We start from the raw sequence: 23652 nt of genomic DNA on the forward strand, positions 1-23652 counted from the left end.
TCGCGGCCAATCACCCGCCGCCGTGCGACGTGGGCAGGGAGAGTGCTAGAAGGCCCGGGGCCTTCCATCTTTATTGAAGGCAAGAAAACTACCCTTTGCCTTCCAGTCTTTTACAAGTCCACCTGCGCAGCCATTGTATTTAAGGGCAAGTGAAAGATGAGAAGCCAGGCGGACGCCATGTTTGATACGGTCAAAGGACGGCGCCCTTAAGGACAGACAGAATTGAAGCCACTGTGTCGCCATATTTTCTGGAGGCACCTTCCGGGTCCCTTAACTCTGGTGTCTGTGTCCAAGCTGCCATGAAGTGAATAAACACCGAGGCGGTCTATTTGTCCCCATCAGAATCCCGAATCCCAGCCCTGCTACTTCGGTTCCCTTGGCTGCATACGGAAGCCGAGGCTGGGCGGGGCCTCGGGCTCAGGAGCCCTTCTTGTGGACGACGAGAGCTGAGGCCGGGCGCGGGGACTAGGCGGCCGCTGCTCGGGGCTGGGAGGCCCCATGGCGCCGCCCCCGGCCCCGCTCCTGGTGCTGAGACCGGGGGAGACCGGGCCTGGTTGCAAGAAGCCCTTGGCCGTGAGGTTCGCGGATGTGGCCGTGTACTTCTCCCCGGAGGAGTGGGGGTGTCTGCGGCCCGCGCAGAGAGCCCTGTACCGGGACGTGATGCAGGAGACCTACGGCCACCTGGGCGCGCTCGGTGAGGCCCCGGGTCAGAGCCCCGCTCCTGCTTCACTGGGGTTCACAGGGGAGATCAAATAAGGACCCGGAGGATTGTAAGCCTTAATCCCGCCCTATCCCACCAACAGCACCAGCCACCTCCCATCCGTAATGCTTCAGGTACCCCCTCGGGAGTCCTTCCATCCCACATCCGCTTCCTTCTGGAAGGCGCACTGCAGACCCAGTCCAGATTGAGCCTAAACTTTGAGGAGATGCTCTCACCCTGACGTGGGGGGCGCCGTCTTTCCAGGGCAGCCTCTCAAGCCAGCACCGTGATCCCTGTTCTCTCCCAGGATTCCCAGGCCCCAAACCAGCCCTCATCTCTTGGATGGAACAGGAGAGTGAGGCTTGGAGCCCCGCCGCCCAGGATCCTGAGGAGGGGGAAAGCCTGGGAGGAGCTCTGAGAGGTGAGGGATGGTCCCAGGTCTTCCCTGCCTGGCGTTCCAGAGCTTCCTGTATAGCAGTGTTTCCTTTCAGATCCCCACCTCCGGCACCCCTAAAGGAATGAAAGAGCCAACCGATGTTGGATTCTAGCTAAGGAAAAAAGGCAGACCTGATACTAAGTTTTCAGAACTTGAGACAACTTGAGACCAGAATAAGAATCAGGAGCCCAGACTCCCTCTCCTCTCTCTGCTCATTCTCTCATTTTCAGGAACAACTAAAACTCCCTAAGAGGTAAAGCGGAGAAGGCGATGGCACCCCACTCCAGTACCCTTGCCTGAAAAATCCCATGGATGGAGGAGCCTGGTAGGCTGCAGACCATGGGGTCGCTAAGAGTCGGACACGACTGAGCGACTTCACTTTCACTTTTCACTTTCATGCATTGGAGAAGGAAATGGCAGCCCACTCCAGTGTTCTTGCCTGGAGAATCCCAGGGACGGCGGGGCCTGGTGGGCTGGCGTCTATGGGGTCGCAAAGAGTCGGACACGACTGAAGTGACTTAGCAGTAGCAAGAGGTAAAGAACTTGCCTGCCAATGCAGAAGACACAAGAGACAGGGGTTGGATCCCTGAGTGGGGAAGATCCCCTAGAGGAGGAAAATGGCCACCCACTCCAGCCAGTATTCTTGCCTGGAGAATCCCATGGACAGAGGAGCCTGGTGGGCTACAGTCCGTGGGGTCTCAGAGTTGGACACAACCGAAGCAACTTAGCATACAAGAATGAAAACAGCTTCAGGTCTGCCTTTTACATTCCTCAAGCAAAGCAAAGTGGTACAAGAGAAAATACCCAGTAATTGACAGCTTGGTTCTTCACTCCCCACTGGCCCTCACCAGAATGCTCCTCAGCAAATGTCTTTTCTCCTCTGTAAATGCCTTAACCCTAGCAAAAAAATTGAGAAACCATAAAAATAATAGCTATTGCTAATTAAGCATTTACTAAGTGATGCTTCTACTCATGTAATCCTCCCAACAACCTTGTGAAGTAAAGAAAGCATTATGATTCCCATTTGACACATGAGGAACCAAGGCCGACCTAAGAGATTTGAACCCTGCTTATGGTTTTTCAAAGCCTGTGTGTTATTCAGTGGGCAGTACCTTTCTGGCACTTCCCTGAGGAAAAGCATCCTATAACCTGAGACAATATAAGCAAATGTGTTTTAAAAAGGAACTTGATTCCTGTTTCCTAGGAGCTACCCCCAACAAAAAGGAAGAGGAACCCGAAGCAGGACTAGGAGCCAAATCACCGAGAAAGGCTCCTGGGAAGGAGAGGCCTGAGGAGCTGGTTAAACACAACCCTGGCACAACCGTCAGCAAAACCTCGGCCAGAGCACAGGCACCCAGACAAGCTGTCTGGGACCAGGGTGCAGGTGCTCAGTCCCCGGCCCCTGTACCCAGCGCGGATGCTCAGGCCAGCCAGCGGCGCCACGTGTGTGCAGACTGCGGTCGGCGCTTCACCTACCCCTCGCTGCTGGTCAGCCACCGACGCATGCACTCGGGTGAGCGGCCGTTCCCCTGCCCCGAGTGTGGCATGCGCTTCAAGAGGAAGTTCGCCGTGGAAGCTCACCAGTGGATCCACCGCTCCTGCTCTGGGGGGCGGCGGGGCCGGAGGCCCGGGATCCGGGCTGTGCCTCGGGCCCCGGTCCGAGGTGACCGGGACCCTCCGGTGCTATTCCGGCACTACCCGGACATCTTTGAGGAGTGCGGGTGAGCGGCTTCTGCTGGCAGGGTTTGAGCCTGACCTCAGCGCTGAGGACTCACTGGGTCCCAAGGGAGGCTCCTGAGTCAGGGCTTTGGGACCCACAGTTCATCCCTTGGGCTTTCCTCAAGGATCCCTCAAGTTTCCAAGCTTGTAAAAAGAGAAGTGCCTGTAAAGATTCAAATAGATTAAACTCGACACCCCCTCTCTCCCCATCTTTCAAAAAAAAAAAAAAAATGAAGAGAGTGAGATGCTGGACTTTTCTCAAAGTGTTATCTCAGTGGCAGGTGCAACTAAGATCAAAACTGTCTACAAAAATCCCCACTGCTTATCTGCAGCAGAGGTAAATGCCGAGGGGGACTAAGGCTGAGGAGGAGGCCTCAGATGGAGGGCCTGGTCAAGCCCTAGGTAACTGAACCAACAGGAGGCCCAGGCAGTGAAGTGGGTGGAAAGTGCACAGAAGCACCAGATGCAGACCTCATCTCTGTAGCTTGCTCTCAAGGCACAGCTGGTAAGTCACCCACCCTCCCTGAGCCTCAGCTCCCTCATCTGTAAAATGAGGATCAATAATATCTACCTCAAAGGGTTACTGTGAAGACTGACATTGTAACAAGATAATATGTGTGACAGAGTAAATGTGCAATAAACATTTGTTGAAAGAGTGAAAATGACTATTGATATTTTCTACTTCAGATCATGAAAAGAAGTCTGCTAAGGAAGCAGGGATAGCTGTGTTTCCAGATGAGTCACCTGGGGCTCCAAGTTTCACTGCTACAAGGCAGCAAAGCTGGAAACTGGCACTGCCCACATATTTCTACTACTTCCTATGAGCAGTCAGATTTGGGGAGAACACAGATCAGGGGCTCAGGTAAGAGTGAAGTGAGAGAGCCAGCCTTGCCTGTCGGGCAGTCTCAGCAGGAAAGTGAGAGCCCCACCATAGCCAGAGACCTTTCATTGAGAAAGGGCTGTCAAGGGACTTTCCTGGTGGTCCAGTGGTTAAGACTTTGCCTTCCAATGCAGGGGACTAGGGTTCAATTCCTGGTAGGGGAACTAAGATCCCACATGCCTTGTGGCCAAAAACCCAAAACATAAAACAGAAGCAGTGTTATAACAAATTCAATAAAGACTTTAAAAATGATCTAAATAAAGAAAAAGGTCTTAAAAGAGAAAAAAAGTCAACATTCAGTGACCATATTGAATGACTTCTATTGGAGGCACTGCCAGGTGATAAGGGAATCCCAAGATGAGGAAGACTAATTTCCCTCATTCAGCAACATCATCTGTGGGATTTTGTGTACGGCTCCAGGGACACACTGACTCAGGTCCAACATTCAAAAGATTGATTGGGGCTGTAATGGAGGAGTCCAGAGGCACCACCATCCTGGTTGGTGATATGCCAGGAAACGCAACTTGGAAGAAAAGGAGTGGTTGTGCTTCCCATAGCATTACGTAAGAAATGGTTGTCGTGAGATTTTTCAGGCAGAGGAAGTAGCGATGGAGGCTTATTTCCTAGAAAGGATAAAAGACGGACACAGTGTAGAGTGGAGGTTAGAAGCATGGGCTCTGGAGTCAGACTGTCTGCCTTCAGATCCTGACTCAGCTGCTTTATAACTGTGAACTTGGGCAAGTCACTTCTTGCTCCAAGTCACCTCTCTATGCCTTACTTTCTTCATCTATAAAACCTGGATAATAATAGCATCTACCTCATAAGACTGATGTAACAATTAAATGAGGTAATACAGGATGACGCCTGGTACATGAGAGTTTAACAAACATTGGTTATTGTTGTTATTCAAACACAACACAAAATAGTATGTGAGCAGGACCAAGAGGAGACATGGGCAGTTCTTCTGAATCAAGGAAGTCTTCCTAGAGGAGGTACTTCCAACTGTTCTTGAAGGATGAGAAAGATTTCAACCAGGATGGGCATGTATGGGGAATGATCAGCAGCTCCACTTGATTGAAACATAAAGACTGAAAGTAAAGAATAATGGATACCAGATGCAGCCAAGAATCGGGACCTATCTGGGAGGACCACAGATCCTAGTGGGGGATCTTGAGGTTCACCCTGTAGCCACTGAGAAGCCATAGAAAGTCCCTAAGTAGGAGCGAGTTCCTGCTGTCAGAAACTGTCAGAAAATGTCTTTGTCTGGACTTCCCTGGTTGTCCAGCGGTTAAGACTCCAACTTTCCAATGCAGGGGCTGAGGGATTGATCCCCAGTCAGGGAACTAAGATCCCACATGCCCTGTGGCACAGCCAAATTAATATATATATAGGTCTTTGTCAAACAGTGTGCAGTGTGACCCATGAGAGGAGCCTGGGCATGAGACATGAGAAATCTACTGGGCAACTGCTCCCAGGTAGAAGCAATTAGTAGTGGGACCAAGCTAGAAAGCAAGACTTTTTTTTTTTTTTTTGCAGTTGTCCTTGTCTGCTGACCTTGGAACTGGAAAGAAAGGTACTCCTGAGAGACTTCTGTCATAGAACCTGCATGGTTCAGTGAACTGACCAACATGAGCTGTGAACAAGTCCCAGAGGTTTCAAGTGTGGAGAGCAGCAGCAAAGGAGCCCAAGCACTGGGGGAGGGTATGAAGGTCCAGGGGTGACCAGTACTAGATGGGGTGAGTTATGGGGGGCAGGGGGAGAACTGAGAGGAGGAGCCACCAAGGAGAGGGGAGCAGAACCAGACATAATGTGTCAAGCAGAACTGCCCAGGTCAGCACTTGGCACAGAGCAAGTGCTGTCTACTCTTTCTCGTTTATCCAGTTAACACATATCTACTAAGACTGGAAGAAACACAAACTGGAATCAAGATTGCTGGGAAAAATATCAATAACCTCAGATATGCAGACGACACCACCCTTATGGCAGAAAGTGAAGAGGAACTAAAAAGCCTCTTGATGAAAGTGAAAGTGGAGAGTGGAAAAGTTGGCTTAAAGCTCAACATTCAGAAAACAAAGATCATGGCATCTGGTCCCACCACTTCATGGGAAATAGATGGGGAAACAGTGGAAACAGTGTCAGACTTTATTTTTCTGGCCTCCAAAATCACTGCAGATGGTGACTGCAGCCATGAAATTAAAAGACGCTTACTCCTTGGAAGGAAAGTTATGACCAACCTAGATAGCATATTAAAAAGCAGAGACATTACTTTGCCAACAAAGGTCTGTCTAGTCAAGGCTATGGTTTTTCCAGTGGTCATGTATGGATGTGAGAGTTGGACTGTGAAGAAGGCTGAGCGCCGAAGAATTGATGCTTTTGAACTGTGGTGTTGGAGAAGACTCTTGAGAGTCCCTTGGACTGCAAGGAGATCCAACCAGTCCATTCTAAAGGAGATCAGCCCTGGGATTTCTTTGGAAGGAATGATGCTAAAGCTGAAACTCCAGTACTTTGGCCACCTCATGTGAAGGGTTGATTCACTGGAAAAGACTCTGATGCTGGGAGGGATTGGGGGCAGGAGGAGAAGGGGATGACAGAGGATGAGATGGCTGGATGGCATCACTGACTCGATGGACGTGAGTCTCAGTGAACTCTGGGAGTTGGTGATGGACAGGGAGGCCTGGCGTGCTGCGATTCATGGGGTCACAAAGAGTTGGACACGACTGAGCGACTGATCTGATCTGATCTCTGATAACGCCCAAGCATTCAAACGACATACTCGTTTCCCATGACTTGACCCCTAAACACAACCCTATTATGTACTTTTGGTAAAGAATCCACCTGCAATGCAGGAAACCCTGGTTCGATTCCTGGGTCGGGAAGATACCCTGGAGAAGGGCTAGGCTACCCGCTCCAGTATTCTGAACTGGAGAATTCCATGGACTACACAGTCCACGGGGTTGAAAACAGCTGGACACAACTGAGCAACTTTCACTTTTTCTACTATGTACTTTTTTTTTTTTTACTATGTACTTTTAATATTTAGGGTCCATGTTAATGTTTGACAGAAAACAACAAAATTATGTAAAGCAATTATCCTTCAATTAAAAATAATTTAATTTAAAAATAAATTAATTTAAAAAATAGTTCAGTTCAGTCACTCAGTTGTGTCCGACTCTTTGTGACCCCAGGGACTGTAGCACACCAGGCTTCCCTGTCCATCACCAACTCCCAGAGTTTATTCAAACTCATGTCCAACCATCTCATCCTCTGTCATCCCCTTCTCCTCCCGCCTTCAATCTTTCCTGGCATCAGGGTCTTTTCCAGTGAGTCAGTTCTTCACATCAGGTGGCCAAAGTATTGGAGCTTCAGCTTCAGCATTAATCCTTCCTATGAATATTCAGGACTGATCTCCTTTAGGATGGACTAGCTGGATCTCCTTGCAGTCCCAGGGACTCTCAGGAGTCTTCTCCAACACCACAGTTCAAAAGCATCAATTATTTGGCACTCAGCTTTCCTTATAGTCCAGCTCTCACATCCATACATGATTACTGTAGCTTTAACTAGACGGACCTTTGTTGGCAAAGTAATGTCTCAGCTTTTTAATATGTTGTCTAGTTTAGTCATAGCTTTTCTTCCAAGGAGCAAGCATCTTTTAATTTCATGGCTGCAATCACCATCTGCAGTGATTTTGGAGCCCCCCAAAATAAAGTCAGCTACTGTTTCTACTGTTTCCCCATCTATTTGCCATGAAGTGACAGGACCAGATGCCATGATCTTAGTTTTCTGAATGTTGAGTTTTAAGCCAACTTTTTCACTCTCCTCTGTCACTTTCATCAAGAGACTCTTCATCAAGTGAAGTTCTTCTTCATTTTCTGCCATAAGGGTGGTGTCATCTGCATATCTGAGGTTGTTTCTCCTGGCAATCTTGATTCCAGCTTGTGTTTCTTCCAGCCCAGTGTTTCTCATGATGTATTCTGCATATAAGTTAAATAAGCAGGGTGACAATATACAGCCTTGATGTACTCCTTTCCGGATTTGGAATCAGTCTGTTGTTCCATGTCCCGTTCTAACTGTTGCTTTGTGACCTGCATACAGATTTCTCAGGAGGCAGGTAAGGTGGTCTGGTATTCCCATATCTAAGAATTTTCACAGTTTGTTGTGATACACACAGTCAAAGGCTTTGACATAGTTAACAAAGCAGAAACAGATGTTTTTCTGGAACTCTTGCTTTTTCAATGATCCAGCGGATGTTGGCAATTTGATCTCTGGTTCCTCTGCCTTTTCTAAATCCAGCTTAAACACCTGGATGTTCACGGTTCACGTACTGTTGAAGCCTGGCTTGGAGGATTTTGAGCATTACTTTGCTAGCATGTGCAATGAGTGCAACTGTGGGGTGCTGCTGCTGCTGCTAAGTGGCTTCAGTCATGTCTGACTCTGTGCGACCCCATAAACGGCAGCCCACCAGGCTCCCTGGGATTCTCCAGGCAAGAACACTGGAGTGGGTTGCCATTTCCTTTTCCAATGCATGAAAGTGAAAAGTGAAAGTGAAGTCGCTCAGTCGTGTCCGACTCTTAGGGACCCCATGGACTGCAGCCCACCAGGCTCCTCTGTCCATGGGATTTTCCAGGTAAGAGTACTGGAGTGGGGTGCCATTGCCTTCTCTGAAATTGTGGGGTAGTTTGAATATTTTTTGGCATTGCCTTTCTTTGGGATTGTAATGAAAACTGATCTTTTCCAGTCCCATGGCCACTGCTGAGTTTTCCAAATTTGCTGGTATATTGAGTGCAGCACTTTCACAGCATCATCTTTTAGGCTTTGATATAGCTCAACTGGAATTCCACCACCTCCACTAGCTTTGTTCATAGTGATGCTTCCTAAGGCCCACTTGATTTCAAATTCTAGGATGTCTAAATAAAAAAAAAAAATTTAGAGGTCATCATTTTAATTTTTTCTCTCTACATTTAATACAACAGAATGGAATCGCATACCCACTCCATTATTCTTTCTGGGAAATCCCATGGATAGAGGAGCCTGGTGTGCTAAGGTGCATGGAGTCACAAAGAGTCAGACATGACTTGGTGACTACAGAACAACAGTGGAATGGCATAGGTGACCAGAAGAAGTATTTCTGACTTCCAGGTCCCTGCTTCTTGCCCTACCCCACGTACAACTGCATCTTCATGACCTGGCCTAAAATCCCACTTCTCTCAGGTTGCTGAGATTGTGTCTTCAGTAACCCATCATGTCATGGGTTCTGGAGTCAGAACCCTCACTAGCTGTGTGGCCTGCGGTAAGGTCATTCCCCCGGGTTGTGGTCTACTGATGCAGAAGGGTATTTATCTCTTAAGTGTTCTGAGGGATTAAATGAGTTAACAGGCAAATGCACTTAGAACAGAGTCTGGCATGTATTAATAGTAAGTGATCGATCAAGGTAAGCTAATATTATTGATGTCTTAGTCACATCACAGAACCAACTGCAATTCTTGTATAATTGGCCACTGTTCTGTTAGGACAGCTTGGAATTGGAGGCACAGTGAGATGGAGCATTGAAAGCAAATGAGTCCTGTCATCCCTTAATTCATCTCACGTTTTTAAACTTTTTTTTTTTCATCTAACTTTTTGTACTTCAATCATGACTTAATAACTTGAGAATCCAGTTCGTTTTCACAATGTCAGCAGGGACCCGTAAATTCGAAGCCTTAATGTTGCATTTCTGGAAGGCGTCTAAAGGAGGCAGCGCCAGGAGGAAAGGCTGGATTAGGAGTCTGAAGACCCAGAGTCACTAACAGTCTGCCTGACCTTGGGTCTTAACTGGGCTTCAGTTTCCTCTTCTGTAAAATGCCTGAACTCTAAGGCACTGAGAAGCATGCGTCCCAGTATCCTCAGTAAGATACAGTAAATGTGTGAAAATATGATAGATGTCTCTGCAGGGCGTAGACAATCACTGTAGGAATATTTAAGAAACCGTTAGTAGAGGTGGGGGCTGGAGCAGAGGACATTCGCTGAATATTCTTGTGTAACCTTCTAGATGAAAAATAAACATCTGAGAAATAAATTAGTTTGCTACAAAAAATTTTTAAACACCAGGCCACTGAATGAGCCTTCTTTCGCGGTTTGAGAAGGGGACGTTTGTCCGTACCATCCCTGATTCCTGGCCCTGTGGCCACTCTCCCTCGCCGCCGGGCACCCGCCTCACCTTTCACCCGCCAGATCAGAGCGCGGACGCCGAAGCAGCTGCGGCCATCTTAACTATGGGCAAGAGGCCCTTGCAAGGCCACCGGCAGAACAGCAAGAGAAGACAACTCGGTGGGGGGATAAACCAGATCATCAATGCCTTTCTCTAAAATGGACGGTAGAGTGCCACCGCCTCTTCTGAGGGCGCCTTCATTTCTTGGCCCACGGACCAATGAGTTCGGTTAACGGGCCGTTTCCCGACGTCCTAGAGGGGCCCCACCACAAGCTACTTCCGGTTGCCTGGGCCTGGAGCGACCGACCCCCACCCTGCACAGGAGGCCGAGTCGCTAGTGTATCTCCGGGAGAAGTGGGGGTGGCCGTATGACTCCACCCCCGGCTCCTGATCTGGGCGCCCAGCGGTGTCGGTGAAGACCCGGCGGGAAGAAGGTGGGAGAAGGCCGCGGGCATCGTGAAAGTGGCCCTATATTTCTTCCCCGAGGAGTGGGGTGTCTGGGGTGAAAAACCTCCACCTGGGCGCGTACGGTGACGCCTAGCGTCCCGGATCTCCGAGAAGGGAAGGGAGTGGGTGGGATGAGCCGGGCTGGGTGTCTGACTCCACTCCTGCCTCATGATAATTGGTTCCGGGGATCCTCTCCAGATCAGTCTGATTGAAATTCATGAATTACCCTCCACTGTTAGATACCAATACTGGCTCCCCAAGACTTGTGCAAAAACTAAAGAACCTGTACTGGCCTTCAAGGCCCATAACACTCTAACATCTTCCTCTTTCTCTACCAGCACGCCATCTCATTGGCTCCTGCCAAGTAGAATCTTTGTTTTTTGGACATGCTTCTAGCTTAGTGAGTCTTTGTTCTTGCTATTCTGCTCTGTTACACACTACCCTCCAACTCTCACATCCTTCACTGCCTTTCTCAGATGCCATCTTCAAGAAATTTCTTGGGAGAGGGATGAATTGGGAGATTGGGATTGACAAATACACACTACTATATATATTAAATAGATAACTAGAGCTTCCTTGGTGGCTCAGTGGTAAAGAATCTGCCTGCCAATGCAGGAGACATGAGTTCAGTCCTGGTTTGGGGAGATCCCACGTGCCGAGGAGCAGCTAAGCACAGGTGTCACAACTACTGAAGCCTGCTTGCTCTAGAGCTTGTGCTCTGCAACAAGAGAGGCCACCGCACTGAGAAGCCCTGGCACTGCAACTAGAGAGTAACCACCACTCACCAAAACTGGAGAAAAGCCCTCCCAGCAACAAAGATGCAACACAATCAATAAATAAAATTTTAAAAATAAAATAGATAACTAATAGGGACCTACTATAGAGCATAGGGAACTCTACTCAATACTCTAATGATCTATATGGGAAAAGAATCTAAAAAAGAATCAATGTACATGTAACTGATTCACTTTGCTGTACACCTGAAATTAACACAACACTGTAAACTATACTCCCAATACAAATTTATAAAAGAAGAAGAAGGAAAGAGAGTAAAGAAATTTCTTCTGGCGCTCTTCTGCCCTATACTGGAAGTCTCCAAACTGTGGCTCTGTGTCCATCTCTAGCCCTGAGCACAATCTGCCCAGAAGTCCTCTCTGCACCTTTGCCAGCAAAGCTCCTACCTGGAATCTCTCTTAAAATATCTAGAACAATGCCTGGCACATATGAGGTGCCTAGTGTGCTGTGTACTTAGTCGCTCAGTCGTGTCTGACTCTGTGACCTCATGGACTGTAGCCTGACAGGTTCCTCTGTCCATGGAGGTTCTCCAGGCAAGAATACTGGACCAACGTGCTGTGCCCTCCTCCAGGGGATCTTGCCAAACCAGGGATTGAACCCAGGTCTCCCACTTTGCAGGCATGTTCTTTACTGTCTGACCCACCATGGAAGCCCGAGGTGCCCAATACATTTTCATTAAATGAATGCAAAGGTGCCCTCAGGCGGCACCTTCATCCCCACACCACCGAGTGCAATCATGGTTTGCCTTTACTTACAACTTGGCCCAGTGCACTCCTCTCTCTCTTTTAAATGTTTATTTTATTTGGGTGCTCTGGGTCTTAGTTTTGGCAAAGGGATCACATGGACTCTAGTTGTAGCTCACAGGCTCAGTGGTTGTGACTCAGGGGGCTTAGCTGCTTCAAGGCTTGTGGGACCTTAGTTCTCCAACCAACGATTAAACCTGAGTCCCCTGCATTGTAAGGCGGATTCTTAACCACTGGACCACCAGGGAAGTCCACATAGGTAGTGGACTTCCCTACCTATAGTAAGAAACATTTATTGAATGATTAGCATTCTGCCCCAGTTTTGTGAAAAGTGAAAGTGTTAGTCACTCAGTTGTGTCTGACTCTGTTGTGACCCCATGGACTGTAGCCCACCAAGGCTCCTGTCCATGGAATTCTCCAGACAAGAATACCCGAATGGGTTGCCATTCCCTTCTCCAGGAGATCTTCCCGACCCAGGGATTGAACCCGCATGTCCCACATTATTTCTGGCAGATTCTTTACCATCTGAGCCACCAGGGATCCCCAGTTTTGCCAGACCCCAAACCAGACCTCATCAAATGGTGAAGCAGGAGACTCAGCTGTGGGGTACAGATGCTCAGGATTCCCAGGAGTAGGAAGTCTGAAAGAAAGCCAAAAAGATGAAAAGTAGAAGCGACGTTCCAGTTCCAGCTGGAAGGGAAAAACGTTTGTTGAGTAAGAAACACCCTCTGCATGTTCTTTACTGCTGACCTTACTAGTTTTTGCTGATCTGAGTTTATGACACCCACTGGATATTGCAATCTTGACCTTCTCTTTCTCACTTAATTGGCTCTGAGGCATCCAAGTGGTCCCATGATTAGGTCATACTTTATGAATCATCCAAAGGTCAGTGGCCATGTGTGAATTCAAGTTTAAGGGGGAGGCAGTTTGAGACTTCCCTGGCAGTCCCGTGGTTAAGATTTTGTGCTCCCAAGGCATGTCCCACAGCATGGCCAAAAAATAAAAGTTTAGGATGGAGGCAGTTTATCTGTCTCTCAGGTCCCTGGTCCCATAACAGCTGCTCCTCTGGTTGAGAGTATCTCCTCTGTTGACCCTGGAGTGGGTGGGAATGTCCCTGATCTGCAAGCCCTCAACTGGTCAACACAGTCTAGAAGGGGGCTTCCAGGGACTGGGTACCCACTCAATGCTTCTGTCTTAGTGAAGTTTGGTTCTATCAGCCTGAACATGAGTAGATCTTGGAAAGTTAACAGCGAAAAATGTAAGTTTTGAATCTGTTTCCCAGCAGTCATTCAGAAAAGTGATACATTTGGAAGGGGTCAGCAGAAGGACTCTATCTGGGAGTTGTCATGAGGCCCTACAGTCAGAGACACTAATGTGGTCTTTGAACCTGTAACCAAGGCTTCCTGTAGTCGGGGTTTTCCCAGGCCCTCAGCCTGTGCCCAGCTTCAACACCTGGCACTGAGGACTTACCTTCATCCCCATCCAGAGTGCAATTATGCTTTACCCTTATCTTCAACTTGGCCCAGGGCACTCTCTTTTTTTTTTTTTAATATTTATTTTATTTGGCGGTACCAGATCTTAGTTGTGGCATGTGAAGTCTTTGTTGCAGCATGGGGGATCTAGTTCCCTGACCAAGGGTTGAACCCAGACCCCCTGCAGTGGAAGCATGGAGTCCTAACCACTGGACCGCCAGGGAGTCCCGGCCCAGTGCACTCTGGAGAGGGACCCTTCACCTGCAGCTGGTGCTATACCTCTCATGCTTTTTGCTGACTCACACAGGCAAGGAGTCTTACTACTGTCCCCACAGTGGAAGGTGCCGCAGCCAGAGGCCACTAGTAGACCCACCAGCCTGGTGCCATGGCCCTCAGAGTCCCATCTAGGGGAGCAGACTCTGCCCTAGGCTCTTCTCCAGGAGGGTCCAGACCCCCCTGCAAGTTTCCAGCACTACCCAGGGCTCTCTTCCAGGTCTGTGTGTGAGGGGGATGGGCACTGACAGGTGATAAAAAGCCTTCAGTCTTAATGGAAATTTTCTATTGTCTTTTTTGTCTTTCAGGAGGCCTGAGAGGCAAGGAGGACAAGGGCCCCTAGTCAACTCTGTGCCCTTAGTCGTTGTCCTCTACTGGCCACCCTCCAACAAGCCTCTCTCTTTGGCCAGGCTGACCCCTCCCAAGTTTATGTCTTCCTCTTCCCTTCTTCTGTTGAGACTTTTTTTTTTTTGGCTGTGCTAAATCTTAGTTGCAGCACGAAGGATCTTCAGTCTTCATGGTAGCACGTGGGATCTTTAGTTTCAGCATGCAAACTAGTTGCAGCCTGTGGGATCTAGTTCCCTGATCAGGGATCGAACCCGGTCCCCCTGCACTGGCAGTGCAGAATCTTAACCACTGGGTCACCAGGGAAGTTCAGAGATTGGTTCTTTACTTGCCCAGCTGCCCTGGGGAGAAGCAGCCACCAGATACAAGGAGTCTGCGAAGGTCTCAGGGAGGCCTTTGGAAGGAAGGAGGCAAACAGACCAAAGCTCCAGAGTAAGCCCCCAACCAGCAAATGTGAAGCGCATGTCCATGAAGTGTGTGAAATGCAGTGATTGATTTATCTGGCCAAAGGAAAAATATCAAGGCTTCTTCAGTTCAGTTCAGTCACTCAGTCATGTCCGACTCTTTGCGACCCCATGAATCGCAGCACGCTAGGCCTCCCTGTCCATCACCAACTCCCAGAGTTCACTCAAACTCACATCCATCGAGTCAGTGATGTCATCCAGCCATCTCATCCTCTGTTGTCCCCTTCTCCTCCTGCCCCCAATCTCTCCCAGCATCAGGGTCTTTTCCAATGAGTCAACTCTTCGCATGAGGTGGCCAAAGTACTGGAGTTTCAGCTTTAGCATCATTCCTTCCAAAGAACACCCAGGACTGATCTCCTTTAGAATGGACTGGTTGGATCTTCTTGCAGTCCAAGGGACACTCAAGAGTCTTCTCCAACACCACAGTTCAAAAGCATCAATTCTTCGGTGCTCAGCTTTCTTCACAGTCCAACTCTCACATCCATACATGACCACTGGAAAAACCATAGCCTTGACTAGACAGACCTTTGTTGGCAAAGTAATGTCTCTGCTTTTTAATATGGTGTCTAGGTTGGTCATAACTTTCCTTCCAAGGAGTAAACGTCTTTTAACTTCATGGCTGCAATCACCATCTGCAGTGATTTTGGAGCCCAAAAAAATAAAGTCTGACACTGTCTCCACTGTTTCCCCATCTATTTCCCATGAAGTGATGGGACCAGATGCCATGATCTTAGTTTTCTGAATATTGAGCTTTAAGCCAACTTTTTCACTCTCCTCTTTCACTTTCATCAAGAAGCTTTTTAGTTCCTCTTCACTTTCTGCCATAAGGGTGGTGTCATCTGCATATCTGAGGTTATTGATATTTCTCCAGGCAATCTTGATTCCAGCTTGTGCTTCTTCCAGCCCAGCGTTTCTCAAGGCTTCTTAGGGCAGGGTATATTTATGAAGGCTTGTGGAAAGCACTGAGTAGGCAGTCAATAAATGTGTCCAGTGAGAGAGAGAGCTTGGAGGTAAAAATGATGAAGAGAGTTGGTGCCATTTGCTAAGACAACACCCCAGGGGCAGCAGGCAAAGGGAAATAAAGGATGAGTTCAGCTTGAGCTTGGAAAATCCGAGGTGTTCATGGGCCATCCATGCCAGGGCACGGTGGCAAGTGTCTCTGGGATCAGGAATTCAAGGAACTTGCCTTGAGCCAGCGGAGAAGGCGATGGCACCCCACTCCTGGCAAATCCCAAGGACGGAGGAGCCTGGTAGGCTGCAGTCCATGGGGTCACTAAGAGTCGGACACGACTGAGCTACTTCGCTTTCACTTTTCACTTTCATGCATTGGAGAAGGAAATGGCAACCCACCCCAGTGTTCTTGCCTGGAGAATCCCAGGGACGGGGGAGCCTGGTGGGCTGCCGTCTATGGGGTCACACAGAGTCGGACACGACTGAAGCGACTTTGCAGCAGCAGCCTTGAGCTAGAGCTAAATGGATGTTCGGGAGGCGTCCTGAAGGGTACGCGGGGAGGGGGTAAGCTTACAGAAAGAGAGTCCTTCCGACCTTTCTCAGACCTCATCCTACCCTCCTCCGGCTGCCCCCACGATCTCCTGAAACTGAAGTTCCCAGAATTTCAATAGCTCGATCAAGTTTCTTTTATCCGCTCCATTCTTTTACCCTCAACACTGGGGGAAGAGTGCGGTCACCTAGCGATGGGCCAGCCACGAAACCTAACGTTTGAAATCACCGCGCGGAGCGGGCCGGGGTCGGGGCTGGAGGTCGCTGCTCCAAGTCTGGGCCGGGCCGCGGCGATTCCTTCAGCGCGGCGGGCGCGGGGACCCGGCGGGGAAGCCCGGGCTCTGCGCCTCCGAGGCCCGGCGCCGCTCTCTGGAGAACGCCGGCCCCCAACCCCCCCGTGCCCGGGCCGGTGGCGGCGTCTTCCCGGGCGCCTGTAGCCGCCGCGGCCATGTTGGCTGAGGGCTCGAAGACAAAGCCACCTGGAGACAGCCGAGTGGCGTCATCCGGGCACGATGGCGCGGGAGCGAAATACGTGGGGCCGCGTGGCCGCCATCTCTTAGGAGAGCACCTTCAGCCACCTGCCCTCAGTGTTCAGCCACCCCCGTGGACCCTCGAGGGGCCGTTCCTACTCTCCCGGCCTCCCCGACTCTTGAGCCCGGTGGGGGAGCGTTCTGGATCTCGGAGGCTCCGTGGACCCCGGCGGGTAGGGGTGGCGCGGGTCGGCCGCCCGGATGGCATTTACGATGGCGCCGCCCCCGGCCCTGCTCCCCGCGCGGGAACCTAACGGGGTCAGGCCCCAGGGGGAGACATCCGAGCCCGTGAGCTTCGCGGACGTGGCCGTGTACTTCTCCCCGGAGGAGTGGGGGTATCTGCGGCCTGCGCAAAGGGCCCTGTACCGGGACGTGATGCGGGAGACCTATGGCCACCTGGGCGCGCTCGGTGAGGCCCCACCTGCTCGCCTGTGCTCACACCCGCGTCCACCCCGCCCAGCCTCTGGATCCTGCACGTGGAGTGGGAGGCCGCAGGAAGTCGGGACCCTGGGCGGCGGCCTCCCCCGCAGCGTGGGCTTTGCGTTCTCTCCCCCTTCCCTCCAGGCTTCCGAGGCACCAAGCCAGCCCTCATCTCCTGGGTGGAGGAAGAGGCACAACTGTGGGGTCCAGATGCCGGGCCTCCTGAGATGGGAGAGTGTGTTACAGAAGCAGACACAGGTGAAGTAGTGGGGACTTCCTCTGGGTCCTACCCGTCATGTTACCCTCTGCCAACTCCTTACGTGCTCATCAGTTTCCTGCCTGAATTGCTTTCCCAGCTAAGGTTATTATTACGCCTGATCCCTGCCTAGCTTCTGGATTCAGCCTAGAAAGGGCCCGAGAGTGTGACCCAGGCATCCCTGCCTCTCTACTCCCCAGCTCCTCCGAACCTGAGCCCCTGACCTCTAGCTGGTCTCTAAGTTCCTCTGAGCGCCATATCACCCCACCTGTTTGCCTGTTCTCTAGCTCCTCCACCACCTCCTGTGTTCACTTTGTTTTTGTTATATTTTTGTTGCAGCCTCCTTTCTCTTGGCTGGTACTGTTTTGTTCCTCTGGTTCATCCTGTCCTCCTGCTGCACTTGTGCCCAGCCCCTTTGAACTTGGCAATGCCCACCCCCTTCATGCCTCTCTTTGTGCTGTTCCTGCTGCTAGCTGCATACTTAACATCCAGTCATGCTCTGTGATCTAGCTCAATTGTCATCCCCCCCGACCCCCATTTCCCCAGCTCCCAGAATGTACCCTGCCCCTGTCCTTCCTTCTCTTTTTGTCTCTACAGTTTTTCTTTCTGTCCCATGCGACTGAGGGTAAAGTGTAACTTCTAACTTCCCTGCCCTTACTGAGCTGAGTCCCAGAGGCAGCTGTATCTAAGAGGCTTCTCTGACCCCATAGTGGGTGTGGGCATCAAGGACCAGGATAAGCTGAGGTCTGAGCTCTCCCCTTGTCTCCCAGCAGGTTCCGGAAACCAGGCAGAAAAAGGACAAAGAGGAGGGAGGGAGGCACTGGGGAAGATTCCTTCTGTGGATGCTCAGCTTCCCGGGCTGACGGCTTTCAAACCCCTCTCTGCTGACTTTCCTTATGGTTGGCAGCAGCCACCGAAGGTACCTCGCCGGGGTCGCCCGCCACTCTCTGCCCACCCCCCTGTCCCCAGAGCCGACCGGCGGCATGGCTGCTACGTGTGCGGGAAGAGTTTCGCCTGGCGCTCCACCCTGGTGGAGCATCTCTACACCCACACGGGCGAGAAGCCCTTCGGCTGCCCGGACTGTGGCAAGGGCTTCAGCCAGGCGTCCTCTCTGAGCAAGCACCGGGCCATCCACCGTGGGGAACGGCCCCACCGCTGTCCGGACTGCGGCCGGGCCTTCACCCAGCGCTCGGCGCTCACCACCCACCTCCGGGTCCACACGGGCGAGAAGCCCTACCGCTGCGCCGACTGCGGCCGCTGCTTCAGCCAGAGCTCCGCCCTCTACCAGCACCAGCGGGTCCACAGCGGGGAGACCCCCTTCCCCTGCCCAGACTGTGGCCGCGCCTTCGCCCATGCCTCAGACCTCCGGCGCCACGTGCGCACCCACACGGGCGAGAAGCCCTACCCGTGCCCAGACTGCGGGCGCTGCTTCCGGCAGAGCTCGGAGATGGCCGCCCACCGGCGCACCCACAGCGGCGAGCGCCCCTACGCCTGTCCTCAGTGTGGCAGGTGCTTTGGCCAGAAGTCAGCCATGGCCAAGCACCAGTGGGTCCATCGTCCAGGGGCGGGGGTGCGCAGGGGCGGGGGTGCCGGTGGGCTGCCTGTGCCCCTGGCCTCTGCCCCAGGGGACCTGGACCCCCCCGTGGGCTTCCAGCATTACCCAGAGATATTCCAGGAGTGTGGGTGATGGCTTCGTGGGTGACAAGGCCAAGGGTGAAGATGTAGACATTGTCTGAGGCCCAAGATGGCCTCAGGGGCCTCAAACTCGGGCAACTCCGGGGAGGTCACAAAATTCCCAGAGGGGCTGGACCTGGGGGTGGGGGTGAGGACCATTTTATCTTAGGCCTTCATCAGTTTCATCTGCTGAGACCTTGTCCCCTATGGTTCCAGACTCTAGAGCCCCCTTTGTTGAGTCAGGGCTGAGGTAAGAGCCCCCACTAGACTTCCACTATGGGAAAGGCTGTTTCTCAGCTTAGGTTTAAGAGGACTGAGGTGGAAAATTTTGTTTTATCCACTGACTTGACTGCAGAAGTTAAAAACTGATGGCCAGGTACTGAATCTGGTCTCCCAATAGCCTTTTACATGTAGTTTTAGACCAGCCAGCATTTTTAAGTGTTATGAATTATTTGTTAAGATGTAAAAATCAGGCTATTTCACACACAAAAAAAACAAGTTTCTGGCCTCTTGAAAAAATCCAAAGATTTGGCGACTTGACCTGAGTTCCCACAAAACCACCATTGACAGGAGCTGAGAGGCCGCTTTGAATGGAGCCCAGGCTCTTCAGTTCAGCCCACCTGCCAACTCCTTAGCGCTTCCTCACCAGTGTCAGCTGCCACTTGTCATGGCTGTTTCTGGCAAAGCAGGCCCTCTCCATCTGGCATTTTCTACTTATTTACATGACCTGTTGGACTCCTATAGTCATTTTTTTAACAATATGTATTTTTAATACATAAAAATATGTATTTATTTATTTGGCTGGTCTTAGTTGCGGCATGCAGCATCTAGTTCCCCAACCAGGGATCAAACCCAAGCCCGCTGCATTGGGAGCACTGAGTCTTAGCCACTGGACCACTAGGGATGCGTCCTCCTGTAGTCATTTGAGTTTACAAACTAGTCTATGCATTCAGTTGTTTTTGAATCAGGGATTCAGGTAGAGAGCACATTTGTGAAAGGGCAGCAGGAGAGAAATAAAAGCAGGCTTTTCTGTTAGATCTTGGCTCATATTGCATTTTATGGTTTACAAAGGACTCTTGTCCATCAACTCAATTCACCCTCATAATTGCCTATGGAAGGAAGCATCTGCTTGGAGAGGACAGATCATCAGGAAGAGGCAGTTAGGACTGAATCTTTTCAGTATTTATTTTTTTGGCTGCATTGGGTCTAGTTGTGGCACACAAGCTCAGTAGTTGTGGGGCGCAGGTTTAGTTGCCCTGTGGTATATAGGATCTTTGTTCCCAGGCCAGGGATTGAACCTTCATCCTCTCCATTGGAAGGTGGATTCTTAACCAATGGACCACCAGGGGAGTTCCAGGACTGAATCTGTTGCCCCAAACAAGTGGTGTTTCCACCTCGGCACCCCTCAGCTGACCTGCACTTCCTATTTCTGAAGGAGAAGGACCCAAGAGCCCCTGCGATGTGTCAGATCTTTATTCCCTTCTGGGGCCTCCCTGGGAGAGCCCTATGGCTTAGGCTTTGCCACTTTAGGCTCAGATGGGAAGGCCTCATTACATTTTTTTTTTAATGGCTTTATTTCATTTAATCTTTTGCTCTGTGGCATGTAGGATCTTTGTTCCCTGAGCAGGGATCAAACCTGTGCCCCTTGCATAGGAAGTGCAGAGTCTTAACCACTGGACCACCAGGGAAGTCCTCATCACATTTTTGAACTGAAAGAGATCTTAGGCTTTCCATCCTTTTGCAGTTGGGGACACAGACTGGGAAAGACTGAGTAACCTGCCCAAGATCTAACACAGGGCGAGAGATACTAGGATTCTGGGTTTCCTTCTGTCTTCACTACACCACTCCTGAGTTCCTTGCCAGTGTCTCAGCCAGGGTTCTGGAGGCATCTCCCAGACAGGGACAGAGCAGCCCAGTGTCAGTGAAGCCCAGGTACAGGATGAGTGACAAAGCCAACAAGGCAAGGGAAAAACCAGCCTGAGAGGAGAGTTCCAGGGCCAACAAAATCAAAGCTTGCATCTTCACTCTCTAGGATCTCCATCACCAGCAAAGGGGGACCAGAACAGGAACATTTGGAGTCAGTAGCCAGAGGGAACTGTGTTTGTCTATATTCCCAAGCTCTGCACAGAATCCCTCCCCCATCACCCTGCGACTCTATTATTCATCTACCACTCATTTCTTTGTGGTCATTGCCCAGGTGATGGAAGCAGCCAGCCATGGACAGACAGACTTTCCTGCCACTGGTCAGGACAACCTTTCACCTCAAGTAGGATTAGCAAAGGCTTATGTCCTCGGTTGCCTTCTGACAACTCAGCCCTGTGTCTGGCCTAACTTAGGAAGAAACCAGATCTGTCAACCTAAAGGAACTTCTAAAGGAAGAGCTTGAAAATTTGGGGAAAAGACACTGTTGAGGTAAACTGATGAACTGACTTGATTCCAACCTAATTGGCCCCACCAAGACCTCTCTTAGCCTTAAGTTCACTGGGAGAATCTGCCAACTGTCACAAGGGAAATGTGGGAGTGAGGAGAGGCACCTTGGCAGTAGTAGCTACCTTTTAATCCCCTAAAGAAGCCATCCTTCTGCCCTTCAGCACTGCCTGAGGAACTCACAGCCTGCAATACCAGTTCTCAGCTCAGCCTCAAAACCAGATCTAGACCCTGCCCTGAGCTTGCAAATTAAAAGTATTGTAATTACTATTTTCTCTTGAGTACTTTGAAGCTTTCAAGGCTTGCTTAGGGCCCCCAAACCAAATCCAACTCTTCTGCTTCCTGCCCTCCTGACCCAAATTTCCTCCACTTAATGAATTTTTGAGTGTCATGGAACACCTAAGCCTCAATCTTGCCCTCTTCTTAGCTCCTCACCCCTTGGCACGGATTCTTCCCCCCGGCCCCGCCAAAGATAGGGCTTCTCTTTAATTATTGGGTACACTGGGTCTTCACTGCTGTGCATAGGATTTCTCTAGTTGCAGCAAGTGGGGGCTACTCTCTAGCTGTGGTTTATGGGCTTCTCAGTTCAGTAGTTTTTCTTGTTGCAGACCATGGGCTCTAGAGCATGCAGGCTCAGTACTTGTGGCTCACAGGCTTAGGTGCATCCGAGGCACGTGGATCCTTCCCAGACCAGGGACTGAACCCGTGTCCTCTGAATTGGCAGGCAGATTCTTAACCACTGGACCACCAGGGACCTACCATAGGTCTTTGAGGCTCAGTCTGCGAAGCAAGTTAAGCCAGGAAGAGGGTTTTTCTAGGGCTTCTTTGGTGCATCAGGAGAAATGCTAATCTGTACTAGTGAAAACCTGAGCCCTATCCACATGGTCTATCCCTAATGTGTCCAGGCCATGTAAAGGGTATTGATTTGAGCTCCAAAGACCCCCTAAGTCTGGGCAGGGTTAGGTGGGGGGGCGATATTTGTTTATGTGTATCTTTCTAGGAACATGTGCAAAGACATTTATGATTCAGAGGCTAAAATCTGCCCCAGACCAGTACTTTTCAAAGTGAGGCCTTTTTGCCGCAGAATTATATGCAGTATCTTTTCAGAAAGCAGCTGTCTCTCTGGGCCCTGTCCCTAGTCTGTTGAATCAGTATTTCCAGGGGTGGAATCTTATGCCTGCTAAAGTTTGAGAGGACGACTGCTCTGAACAGAAAACTTATTTTTCTGGCTGCTCTTAGCTTTACAAGTGTAGGGGTTGGTCTCTGGGCATGTTCCGAACGTGTCAGGCCAGCCGATGACCTTGCCATACACACAGACTCCCATTTCCTTTGTTCTTCCCAAAAGGGCCTGTGCCATGACTGGTCTTTTCCTGGATACCTTAAATCTTGAATATACCAGGACATCACTTGTAGCATCTGACAGGACTTTTACTTATTTTTTTAAGGGTTTTTTCTCTTTTTTTGACTATTATTTATATTTGGCTGCACTGGGGCTTTGTTGCTATGGAGAGACTTTCTCTAGTTGCAGCAAGTGGGGGCTACTCTTCGTTGCGGTGTGTGGGCTTCTCATTGCTTCTCATTGCAGAACATGGGCTCTAGGGCACCTGGGCTTCAGTAGTTGTGGCACACAGATTTAGCTGCTCCTCAGCACATGATCTTCCTGGACCAGGGCTCGAGCCCATGTCCCCTGCATTGGCAGGCAGATTCCTAACCACGGCACCACCAGGGAAGCCCCAGAAGGCCTTTCAGAGGGTTTGTCCGTTGCATGCAGGGAGGAAGCAGATCACAGAGGTGCCTCTCTCACACTGAGAACCTACCTTGAGTGTGGGCCAAGCCACCATAAACCAAGGCTACCCACTGAATAGCTCTGCCCCGGTGCTGCTGCACACCACGGGATGATTCTGTGGATAAAGTGGTTGCCCAACTCGGGACACACACACTCAGGGCAAGTTGGAACCCTCAACAGAGGCTTCCCTGTGCTTCTAGCCTGTCACTGCTATGGGCGTGTGTCAGGCAGAGGCTGGCTGCCTCTTGAAGGCCCACTGATGAGAGAGGACAGGTGCTGGAGGAGGCTGCCTGGCAGTCGGTCATGTACTAACAGACTGAATTTCCATGTGGAAATACTGGTGCCAGAGCCAACTGAAGCCCTGGCCCCACTCCTGCTACTCGTGGGGCTTGAGGCCTGTGCTATGAAGAGTCCAGGCAATGGACCACATCAGAGCTGGGGCTGGAGGGCTCACTATACACTTTGCAGGGGACAGCTGTTCTCTGGTATGAATTTCCTGGTAGGTAAGAAGGTTGGAGGTCAGAGAGAAGTGTCTCTGTCTCATGAAGCTCCTTTGTGTGTTTTGGCAATGATCAGAAGGTGCCCCAGGTCCCACTCTTCC

At 50.5% G+C, this 23652-nt stretch overlaps 2 protein-coding genes and 2 long non-coding RNA genes across 8 annotated transcripts; 3 read left to right on the forward strand and 1 right to left on the reverse strand.

Moving 5' to 3' along the window:
• The first annotated feature begins 413 nt into the window (after positions 1–413).
• ZNF688 (zinc finger protein 688) lies at positions 414–3517 on the forward strand. Of its 2 annotated transcripts, XM_086374943.1 has the most exons (3): positions 414–694; positions 1008–1121; positions 2341–3517. In XM_086374943.1, exons 1-3 carry the CDS (start codon positions 499–501, stop codon positions 2859–2861), a joined length of 831 nt encoding a protein of 276 aa, XP_086231069.1. In that variant the 5' UTR covers positions 414–498; the 3' UTR covers positions 2862–3517. The 2 variants fall into 2 exon arrangements, with proteins under 2 accessions (XP_086231069.1, XP_086231070.1); XM_086374944.1 differs by lacking the exon at positions 1008–1121.
• Positions 3518–3576: 59 nt separating this feature from the next.
• Positions 3577–5865, forward strand: LOC147345128 (uncharacterized). Its single transcript, XR_015154559.1, has 3 exons — positions 3577–3717; positions 5272–5308; positions 5617–5865. It is a non-coding gene; the product is annotated as an uncharacterized LOC147345128 (long non-coding RNA).
• A 963-nt stretch (positions 5866–6828) lies between these two features.
• On the reverse strand, positions 6829–10185 carry LOC147345129 (uncharacterized). Its single transcript, XR_015154561.1, has 2 exons — positions 9929–10185; positions 6829–8639 (listed from the first exon to the last, which is right to left on the reverse strand). It is a non-coding gene; the product is annotated as an uncharacterized LOC147345129 (long non-coding RNA).
• LOC147345130 (zinc finger protein 764-like) lies at positions 9959–19873 on the forward strand. 4 transcript variants are annotated; one of them, XM_086374942.1, is made up of 3 exons: positions 9959–10353; positions 17053–17166; positions 17938–19873. In XM_086374942.1, exons 2-3 carry the CDS (start codon positions 17136–17138, stop codon positions 18849–18851), a joined length of 945 nt encoding a protein of 314 aa, XP_086231068.1. In that variant the 5' UTR covers positions 9959–10353; positions 17053–17135; the 3' UTR covers positions 18852–19873. The 4 variants fall into 4 exon arrangements, with proteins under 4 accessions (XP_086231068.1, XP_086231067.1, XP_086231066.1 ...); XM_086374941.1 differs by having other exon boundaries at positions 10214–10353; positions 17935–19873; XM_086374940.1 differs by lacking the exon at positions 9959–10353 and adding an exon at positions 16276–16897.
• The last annotated feature ends 3779 nt before the right edge of the window (positions 19874–23652 follow it).

This window comes from Bos grunniens, chromosome 25 (genome assembly GCF_055505025.1).
Source record: "Bos grunniens cultivar Pamir isolate PY7600 chromosome 25, Bosgru_T2T1.0, whole genome shotgun sequence".
Classification (NCBI taxonomy): Eukaryota; Metazoa; Chordata; class Mammalia; order Artiodactyla; family Bovidae; genus Bos; species Bos grunniens.